The sequence below is a fragment of the Triticum aestivum genome, chromosome 3D (genome assembly GCF_018294505.1).
Source record: "Triticum aestivum cultivar Chinese Spring chromosome 3D, IWGSC CS RefSeq v2.1, whole genome shotgun sequence".
NCBI lineage: Eukaryota > Viridiplantae > Streptophyta > Magnoliopsida > Poales > Poaceae > Triticum > Triticum aestivum.
Genome location: NC_057802.1, coordinates 589,430,858 through 589,441,575, shown reverse-complemented (window position 1 = coordinate 589,441,575; position 10,718 = coordinate 589,430,858). Strand labels below are relative to the sequence as shown.

General features: G+C 43.5%; 3 protein-coding genes across 3 annotated transcripts; 2 read left to right on the top strand and 1 right to left on the bottom strand.

Annotated features, from left to right (window-relative positions):
* The first annotated feature begins 1,729 nt into the window (after positions 1-1,729).
* Positions 1,730-3,760, top strand: LOC123080738 (factor of DNA methylation 1-like). The gene is made up of 3 exons (XM_044503674.1): positions 1,730-1,998; positions 2,113-2,328; positions 3,467-3,760. Exons 1-3 carry the CDS (start codon positions 1,756-1,758, stop codon positions 3,749-3,751), a joined length of 744 nt encoding a protein of 247 aa, XP_044359609.1. The 5' UTR covers positions 1,730-1,755; the 3' UTR covers positions 3,752-3,760.
* A 2,014-nt stretch (positions 3,761-5,774) lies between these two features.
* Positions 5,775-9,414, top strand: LOC123080737 (uridine 5'-monophosphate synthase). The gene is made up of 6 exons (XM_044503672.1): positions 5,775-6,687; positions 7,218-7,301; positions 8,228-8,310; positions 8,401-8,488; positions 8,647-8,904; positions 9,098-9,414. Exons 1-6 carry the CDS (start codon positions 5,896-5,898, stop codon positions 9,230-9,232), a joined length of 1,440 nt encoding a protein of 479 aa, XP_044359607.1. The 5' UTR covers positions 5,775-5,895; the 3' UTR covers positions 9,233-9,414.
* A 374-nt stretch (positions 9,415-9,788) lies between these two features.
* Positions 9,789-10,331, bottom strand: LOC123080736 (uncharacterized). Its single transcript, XM_044503671.1, has one exon. It carries the CDS (start codon positions 10,276-10,278, stop codon positions 9,952-9,954), a length of 327 nt encoding a protein of 108 aa, XP_044359606.1. The 5' UTR covers positions 10,279-10,331; the 3' UTR covers positions 9,789-9,951.
* Between the last annotated feature and the right edge of the window lie 387 nt (positions 10,332-10,718).

The window sequence follows — 10,718 nt, the reverse complement described above, 5'->3', positions numbered from 1 at the left end:
ACATTTGAAACAAAAATTGAACGATTATTTGAAAAATGTTGATCAAGCATTCACAAAATGTTAGATGTGTATAGAGAAAAAAAGGGTTGAACATGTATTAAAAATTTATTAAATGTTTTGATCATTCTATGAAAAAAATGTTAATCAAGCTTTTGACAAAATGTGGAGCACGTATTTGGAATACCTTGATCAAGCATTTGAAAAATGTTAAATATATATACAAAAAATATTGACCGTATTAAAAAAATAATGAAAATATTTTTATCATGTTTATAAAAATGTTAATAAAATATTTTGAAAAAATGTTGAGCGAGTATTTGAAAAATATTGATCAAGCATTTGACAAATGTTAAATGAGTATACAAAAAATATTGACCTTGCATTAAAAAATGATGAATATTTTGATCATGTATTTAAAAAATTAATCAAGAATTTGAAAAAACAGTGAGCAAGCATTCAAAAAAAATGTTTACCATATATTAAGAAAATGATTAACATGTATTTAGAAAATGTTGACTGTGTATTTGAAAAAGTGTTCACTAACATGTACTCCCACTAGTGTAAAAAACGCTCTTATATTATGGGACGGAGGGAGTATAATAAAAATGTAGGACATGTAACTGAAAAATGAAGAAACAAAAAAATAAGAAAAAAATGGAACCCAAGTAAACGAAAAAAAAGAAACACAAAGAAACCTGTTAAAATATAGAAACTGAAGTATAACAAAGAAAACCAATGAAAAAGTAAAAAACCAAAGTAAACCGATGTAGAAATAAAGAAAATCTAAGAAAAAAAGAAAACAGAAGGAGAAAAAATAAAAGACCCGCGGTTTACTTGGGTTCAGGCGGCGGTGGTCAGGATTCAGGCGGCGGTGCAATCATCTTCTGTTGCTGGTGGTACTATTAGCGATGGCGGAGGGCGGCATCACGAATGTAGACAAAAACTGCAGTTTAGATGTATATATCTAACTTCGTCTATGTAAACCTGTAACTCGGCCTTCTCGGCCTTTCTATTAATAAAATGAAATCAGCGCGCACTTTTTTCGTCAAAAAAAAACAATAATCATATTTAACGTGTTGACAGGATGTCGGAGCAAACGCAGGAGTTCTACGCCGAAGGTTTGGGATGATCTTTTGCTATTTACACCATTATATGAACTGATATGGTTTGGTTATATGCATGTATGCATCTCAGTGCTCACACTTTGAGCTTTCACGTGTTTAATCGTCTTTCAAAATGAACGCTTGTATAAGTATTTCACAAGACTCACGAGCTTGCTCGTAGATGTTATGAGAGGATTCGTGATAAGAATAAAAGGCTTCGTTTGGAACTGAAGTGCAAGATATTTGATCTTGACTTAGCATCCAAGAAGCTGGATGAACTAGCTTCAAAAAGTATCTCCCAAGAAAGGAAGTATGAGGAAGAGAAAGAACAGGTGTGGATACCTTGCATTTTGTATTGAATATCTCCTGGAATTATGGTAGTTTTTTTTCTCTTCTTTCTCTCTTTTTGGGGGTCTGAGTAGGGTGTTTGATTGCTATTTGCTTTTTTTGCATACCAGCATTCTGCTTAACTGCTTATTACTGGTTTTCTTTCCCCCCTGTTTTAGTTTTCATCTGATATTCTGTTATTGAATAATACGTAAAGAAGGATCATAACTTGTTTTTCCAATTTTTGTTTTGAGAAGCTTAGTGATCTGAGTGTTTCTCTGTACTGTTAATGTAGAGGGAGAAACAAGTCGCTCTATTATTTCACATGTTAGATCAGGAACTGAATGCCAAGCAGAAGCTTGAGTTGGAAACAAAGCAGCTGCAGAGCAAATTGGAAGCAGTGAAACCTATGCAAGGTGAAGACTCTGAATCAAAGAAGAAAATGGCTGAACAGAGTGAGGAGCTGCAAGACAAATATGACAGAGTGGAATCAATTGTTCGGACTTTGATTACCAAGGAAAGACAATCCAATGATGAGTTACAGCTTGCTCGGAAGGCACTGATACGTGTAAGTTACCTCATTGACTGAGCACCTGTCCATGAGATGGCGATGTGTTACTGTTGATGATTTTGCATAACAGCTGAAATCCATTCTCCTTCTGACCTGTTGCATGCTCTACAGGGCTTCCAGGATCTTACAACTGACCGAACATCTATAGGCATCAAAAAGATGGGCATGCTTAACCTGGAATCACTTGAAAAAGCTTTCAACCAGAAATTGTCAGAACCTGCTGAATCAAGTTATCATGCTGCCTTATTTTGTGAAAAATGGGAGAATGAGATAAGAAATCCAAAATGGCACCCTTTTAAAGCTATCATGGTTGATGGAAAAGAAATGGTATATATCTCTTTACTGTTGCTACTTCACAATTTGCTTTCTCTAATATCGTGTGTCAGTGGTTTCATGGTAGACTTTCGGCTTTGCAAGCATTTCTGTAGTACATGTATTTCTTAATGAACTAATGGTGGAAATTAGAGGTGCTTAGTTTAATTTACTCTCCCAGATTTTCTTACCAAAAGGAACAAAATAGCAGAGAGTAATCTTTTTTTCATGGTATGCTCCAAATGTTCTTTACCACATGCAGATTTTACAATGAATTGTTTAATAGATTGGTTTAGTTTATATAACACTGAAACATTTAATTCCCTTTTAAGTACAATAGTTAATTTTATTCCATGGATGCTTGATTACTGAGTCTGTCTATTTAGACGTATATATGTTACCTAAGACACATAATAAAAATGTGGTGTGATTTTCAAAAAATATAATTTGTGGAGCAATTCCAGGTTTGTCCTTGAGGGCTAGAACTTATGTTAGTGTGTTAGGTAGCTGCTCTGGGTCAGAATCTACAGAATCTTATTGAATAAATAGTGATTTGCTCTATATTCAAGTGTTGGATTCTTCTAATTGTCGATTTCCTCTGATATGGTCAACTCTATACTATTTTTTTTCTTCAAAAAGGTTATATGTCAGTTATCTACCGTTTGCTCAGAGTTATATGTTGGGATGTCGACCGTTTAAAAATGCACGCTAGTCAACTGAATCAGGAATGTGAATTGTTTTCACTGCTTGGGCTTGCTTAGACGACAAAAAAATGTTGCACAATATTACTGTTACTTCCCATTCTAGATCCAATGCTAGGCTAATTGGGTATATCCTGGTAGGCTTCTGAAATTCATGACATATACGTCGTCTGTGAAGCTCTGCCACCATGTGGAAGAGTTGTTTTTCCTGAACATTCTGTAATTCACACCTACCACCTACTTGGAACACTCGTTGTGTAAATTTGACATAACTCTCTGCAATGATATATGACCATATATACTAATGGAGTATCCGTATCTTAAGTTAATCATAACACGCATGTAACAGCAAGCTTGGCATATCCATGAAATGCAGGCTTTGAAGCTGTGAATAATAGTTTGTTTGGCTTGGAGAAAATGCCGTCCGTCTAACAGTACGTGCTCTGCTGTAGGAAATTCTCTGTGAGGACGACGAGAAGCTCCGGGCTCTGAAAGAAGAACACGGGGAGCAGATCTGTGACTTGGTGACAAAGGCTCTGCTCGAAATCAACGAGCACAATCCCAGTAGCCGCTATCCTTTCAGCGAGCTGTGGAACTACAAGGAGGACCGGAAAGCGACCCTGGAAGAAGTCGTCGCGTACGTCCAGAACCAATGGCGACTGGACGGGAGCAAGCTCAAGAGGAAGCGCGCCGAAGAAGATGCTGGAAGTACTCAAGTGGAGGACATCACACGCTGAAGCTGCTGGGAGTACGTACTTATTGGACATGATGTTATTTTGGCCCCTTAATGGTGAGGCGGCTAGATCGTTTCCAGTAAACCTATAACTGTTTAGTTGCAGGAGTGGTGTAGCATTGACATGAATGCTTCCTAGTTATCCTGGGGTTTAAAATGAACGCGCATTTGCCTTTTGTTTTCTTTGGGATTAGTTTCTGAATTTTGCTGGAAACATGCATGACTAACAAGTAATTTTGCTGGTATATTATTGGCTCTCTGCATCTCCATTTCGAAATTATTTTCTGAAGATATGAAGACCATCCATTGTGCTCTGCTCAGGAGCATCTGTCGTGTCTTTGTCTGACCGTGCAAAAAATCCAGCGAAGGGAGTTGCTGGCCGTTGTTTGTTACTCCTTTTGTTATGAATTAACTCGAGTTCTAGGCTGTGTTCGGCAGCCCTCCACTCCTCGGTCACGGAGCGGAGCGGGCGGAGCATTCTTTTAGCCACTCCATAAATTAGAACTAGCTGCCGCTCCGCTCCGGAACAGAGTCGCGGAGCCGGAGGGAGTCCGAACAGGCTCCTAGTTTTCCATTAACCCAAAACCTTTTTTTGATTGTGTCTTAAAGTAAAACTTTATTACTCTCTTAGATTTATATTAATTGTACTTAATTTGTACTAAGTCAGCAATAATTAATATGGATCGGTGCGAGCAGGACATTATATCAGACATCTACAACAACCTACTTAGTTTTATCATGTTCACCATTAAAAAAAGTATTTGTGCATGGCAAATATTAACATATTTCTCTATAAATTTTTGTCAAATATAGAGAAATTTGACTTGAGACAAGATTATACATTCAGTTTATTTGGAATGAAAACGGTGTAATAACGAGTGTATATCACATCTAATTATGGGAGCTAGAACAGACAAATAAATGTGTTCTCTATATATCTTCACATTTTTATTAAATAATACGTTTTCCGATTTGTGGGCCAAAGAAATATATTTGTGGCAAAAAAAGAAAAAAGTAAGCCCATATTTTTTTTGTGTACACCACATACAAAAATATACATTAAAGAAATTCACCAGCACATACTACACCTCCGTATAAAGTATCCGCCCATTCCAAAATAAGTGTTGCTGTGACGGAGAGAGAGTATATGTGCAATATTTTTAACATTTTTTGGCATATAAAAAAGCAAATATTTTTTCAAAAGTAGCTAGTTTGTGGAGTGCTGGCCTTGAATCAAATCGGTAGCCTTAGGGCCATGGCGGCGCAATGTATCCCAGCCCTTGCAGGCTAGAGGGTTCTGTTTTTAGATATTCCTTGGAGTATTGTTAGGGTTTGTGTGCTGCTCAGGAAGACGAGACGGTGATGACTTCTGAAGATGAAATAAGGTTATCCCCGCCTAGAGTATTGTTAGGGTTTGTGTCCTGTTCAGGAAGACGAGACGGTGGTGGCTCCCTGAAGATGGAATAAGGTTCTCCCCGCCTAGCCCCCATCCCGGTGGTGTGTCTAGCATAGTTGGTGGGCGTGTGGTGGTGTGTCTCCGGCGGATCTGTCCTTGGTGGATTTGCTCGGATCTGGTCGTAGTTCATCTACATTGGTGCGTCTTCAGGTTGGATTCTTCCAATATACACTACTCTTCATCCGCTACGGTTGTTGTTCTGCTGTGCTGATTCTATGGGGACTTAGCACGACGACTTCCAGACTGTCTACTATAACAAGTTTTGCCCGGCTTTAGGGAGGGAGGGGCGATGACGGCGATGCGCTTTCGTCTCCTTTAGTGTTTGTAGTCGTCACTAGGTGGTATATGAATTTGGATATAATTTTATTATTTCTAATGTTTGTTGTACTGTTATGGTTGAAAATAAATAAAAAGGAAAAAAAGCGAATCTGCCGGCTCTAGCCGCCGCGCCCCCCGACCCCACCGTATCAATCCTCAGCCGGTGCCACGTTCGCGCTGACGTGACGGCGGCGCCTTCTCCAGCACGCCTCATCCTCTCCTCATATGGAAAAGTCACGCTTTAGTCAACACTACCCCCCAGCGCCAGTGGTACATACACTGCACACTGCCAGAGGTTCGCTCGCTCCTCCGTCTCCTCCCTCCTCCCACTACACCACACCACGCTCCCTACCTCGCCGTCGCCGGTCCTCGCCATGGACGCCGCCGCGATGGAGTCCCTCATCCTGGAGCTGCACGCGGTGGAGGCCTACAAGTTCGGCGCCTTCGTGCTCAAGTCCGGCATCACCTCCCCGATCTACCTCGACCTGCGCGTGCTCGTCTCCCACCCGCGCCTCCTCTCCCGCGTCGCCGCGCTCCTCGGCTCCCTCCCCTCCACGCGCCCCTACGGCCTCCTCTGCGGCGTCCCCTACACGGCCCTCCCCTTCGCCTCCGTGCTCTCCGTCGCCCGCAGCATCCCCATGATCCTCCGCCGCTACCACGAGACCGGCGCCGGCGCCCCTCCCGCCATGCGCACCCAGGGCTCCTTCCGCGCCGGGGACACCGTGCTCATCGTCGAGGACCTCGTCACCAGCGGCGCCTCCGTGCTCGAGACCGTCGCGCCGCTCCGGGACGAGGGGCTCGTCGTCGCCGACGCCGTCGTCGTCGTCGACCGCGAGCAGGGCGGGAGGGAGAACCTCGCGGCGAACGGGGTCACGCTGCACTCGCTCATGACGCTCACCGAGGTGCTCGCCGTGCTCGTCAGCCACGGCAAGGTCACCCGGGAGAAGGCCGCAGAGGTGAAGCGCTTCCTGGATGCCAACAGGAAGGTCTTGGTGCCGGCGGAGCCCAAGGTGGTGCCGGCCAGGACGGCGTTCGCCGAGAGGGCGAGGCTGGCCAAGAACCCGGTGGGGAGGAAGCTGCTCGAGGTCATGGAGGCAAAGCAGAGCAACCTCTGCGTCGCCGCCGATGTTACAACAGCAAAGGAACTCCTTGAGCTAGCCAACAAGGTATACAAATCATACAGTACTAATAAATTATCATTTGCTGTTTATTGATGCTCAGATAGGTTGTTTACACACTTATAATTTATCATCTTGGGTAATCAAGCATTCTGTAATGTGTCAAGATGAAATTGACTGCACACATGTAATGTTTCAAGACCAAATTGACTGCATCAGTAATTCATGCATGAAACAAAGACACAGATTTGGGGGTTGTGAACTGAATAAATTCAGAATTTTTGTACTGTACTTATTGTATACCTTTCACATGTACTGTTGCAAATACTTTTGAGGAATCTAATGTTGCAGGTATAAATAGTACCACTCGAAAAAAAATCGGTGTGGGTTCAGTACAGGTGCTGAATACAATGTCATCTCTGTCTCATACAGTTCTTCACTAAGCTGGATTATCTTTGACATTTTCACTATTTTTCCGATGCTCGTTTTATTAATTTCCAAGTCCTGTTTAAATTTTTGTTACTAGGCCCCCAATCTTAACATGTACCACTAGTAGTAATTTTGTTCTCCAATTGTAGGTTGGTCCAGAGATTTGCATGCTGAAAACCCATGTGGATATCTTGTCTGATTTTACACCAGATTTTGGTGCCAAGCTCCGTTCGGTATGGCCACCCTGCTTCTGATGCAACCTTTATTTTCTTTCAACCGTCCTTATTATTGATGATTTTCCTCGCATTTTTATGTCTGGTCGTAAGACTAGTAGTGACATACCAGTCCAGTACTGAATTGGAGTTTGGTTGTCAGTAATCAGATGTTACATCATTTTGAAAAAAAAGAAAAGAAATCAAGTGTAGAATCATGCTTCATGCCTATCAGGTGTAGAAAAATAAACCAGTTGTAAGTTCAGCAGTACAGAGTATCTTTGTTCATCTGATCTGTCAGGAAGCATGTTTCACTTCTGCACTTGTTAAAATGTGGAAGTGTGCCGTTTCCCATCTAGTTCTGTGCGCCCACGATAATGCCTTCTTCGCATTTGGACAAAATAGCCGTGTATAGCAAGGCAATGTACTCTGTTTGTGATCTGTTTTCTACTGCAGAAATGCGGTATTTGCTGCTTGCTTTCTCCCACGTCATTCTGTAAGATTAATTCCGTAAGGCCCATCCGTACGTGTAGCATTGTTTAGTAGACCAGTATGCCATTCTAGTCCTGCATTGAGTTGAAGTTAGTTTTTCAGTAATCAGATATTGGATCAGTCTGAAAGGAGAACATAAATCATGTGTTGGATCATGCCTATCAGGTGTAGATATATAAAGCAATTGTAGGTTCAGTACAGATTGCCTTTGTTCATACAGTTCTTTTCACTTCTGCATTTATTAGAGTCTGAAAGTGTGTTTGTCCCATATAAGTTATGTACACCCTTAATAATGCCTTCTTCACATTTGGACAGTCCTAAATAGACCTTTATACCAAGGCAATGTAATATGTTCGCTGTCAATCTGTTTGTTCTACTGTTGAAATGTGGTTTTGGCTGCTTGGTTCTTACATTGCTTGTTTTCTGTTTCATGATTCTTAATTTGTTTTCCGAAGATTGCTGAAGAGCACAACTTTTTGATCCTTGAAGACCGCAAATTCGCTGACATGGGGAACACGGTAACTATGCAATATGAAGGGTGAGAGCAGAGGATTATAAACCACCTACTGACTTTGTTTATTCTGTATATACCGACATAATATAACTAGCGTTCTTACTTTTGATTCAGAGGAATATTCCGCATATCAGACTGGGCCGATATTGTCACAGCGCATGTAGTCCCTGGACCTGGAATCATAGATGGCTTGAAGCTGAAGGTATACTATGCTAATTACTTGCCTTATAACTAGTTAATCCTGAGCTGAAAATTCCAAGGGTCAATGTTACAGCTGCTGATGGCTGATACTATGTTGTAGTAGTGTACTACTGCTCAACTGCTCATAGACACTAAAACTGACAATTTATTGTCTTCAAGGGTTTGCCAAAGGGAAAAGGGTTACTCTTGGTTGCTGAGATGAGCGCACCGAGCAACCTTGCTCATGGAGATTACACCACGGCAGCCGTGAAGTTTGCCGAGCAACATTCTGATTTCGTTATCGGATTCTTGTCGGTAAACCCTGCATCCTGGCCAGCTCCAGCGCCGAGCCCAGCGTTCGTCCACGTTGTCGATACCGGAGTTGATGTTGTCGCTGGAGGAGATTCTCCTGGTCAGCAGTATGAAACCCCTCATTTGGTGAGTCTGTTACCATTTCAGTTTTGTGTGACTACCACTCTGTCTGTTTTCTTCACACGCACCTAGCAGTTATTTCTCAGAGGGAGTTTTTTTTTTACCGTGAAGTCTCTGCTTCATATGTGCTGACTGACACTGATCTCTCACCTGCACTGCATTGCAACCTGCTGCTCATTACCCCTTATTTTGTTTGCAGGTCGTAAACGAGCGAGGCGGCGACGTGATCGTGGTCGGGCGCGCGATCATAGAGGTGAGCGATCCTGCCGGTGCCGCGAGGGAGTACCGCGCCCGAGGGTGGCAGGCCTACCAGACCAGCTTATCGTCAAGCTAAGCTCCATCGAATCCATCTCCTCGCGGTGCTAGTAAACCCATGTAAGAAGTAGGGATTTCAGGCAGGCGATGGATGTAACAATAAGGAGCGGGGGATATAGTACCACGTGCGTACCAATGAACTTCGTATCAGAAAAATCTAAGAATAAAGCAGAGTGATCCGAAGTTGCCGATTAGCACATATATACAGCTTTTGATGATCGATCTGGTGACAAAATGAATGAATGAATGAATGGTGCCTACATGCGTACGTGAATAGCCGCAGCTGGTTTCAGTAGAGAAAATTACCATCTTTCTCGACAATGTGGTACAGTCACAGAACAAAGCAACTCACTCAATAGTAGCTTATGTTTATCTATATCTATACCAATATAAAAATGGCGAGTTGCAGATATCTAACAAATCTCACTTGTTCAACCGCATCTATCTAACGTCCTAAACTCCTAATATTAATCTGCGATTAGTAAAGTTAATAACTTGTGTAATATTAACGTGCATTGAACATACACAATCAGTAGTACTAGTTATATTAACTCGTGTAATATTAATCTGCGAGTACTAGTATAAAAGAGTAGTATAAAAGAGGAGTACAAAGATAACCTTCACTTTCGATCATCACTGCCACTTCACAATTGTTTGTACAGCGGGACCGCGCGATGACAACTTATACTTCAAGAATGGAAATGGATACAGTCCGTAGTAGTTGTAGTGCCCTTACGTTCACTTTTTTGGTGGGCAGTGGTTATATGGGTTGCATCGCCGGCCGGTGTACGGCAGTCCCTTCCCGGCGCACAACGGCAGGCAGCCTGGCTTGCTGGGGTCCAGGGCTCCCGTGCCGATGCCGCGGAGGATGTCGCGGTGCACCTCCAGATCTGCCGTCGTCACCACCGCGAGCTCTGGCGCCACACCGTCCTCCAGTCTTGCCAACGACGAGGACGACGACACCGCCCCGTCGATGCTGTAGATCGCCGCGGCCTTCGCGCCTGGGCCAGCGAGCACAAGCGCAAGGATTACAAGAGAGACGCATGCGAAAACCTTTCTTGCCATGCTAGCTCAGCTAATCGATCCGTTTGTGATGGGCAACCATGGAAGCGAGTGTTAGCTAGGAACACCGACTTATAGTGTAGCTCGAGGTTAATTTGGTGCCGGGCAGCTCTCATGGCCATGGCCCAATTAATCTTTCTGCCTCTGCTAGGTGTACTAGCTTATACTATGATTCTTGATGTTACTTGCAGTTACCTTAAGTGGTGAAAAGACTACGACATACCAACTCTCCCGTCCCGTACGTCTCCCTCCCGAGCCGCCCCCCGCGTGGGCGACCGGGAGGCCCCAGATCCCATCGCCGCCGAACCTCCCCCACTCCTCCTCCTCCTCCCTCGCCGCCGCCCAAGGGCGCGGCCAGGCGAAGCCTAGCCGTCGCCGGCGGCGGCGGGGACTCGGGCCCTCTCGCTCGGGTGGGGCTGGCGCGGGCCGGCGCCACCGGGCCG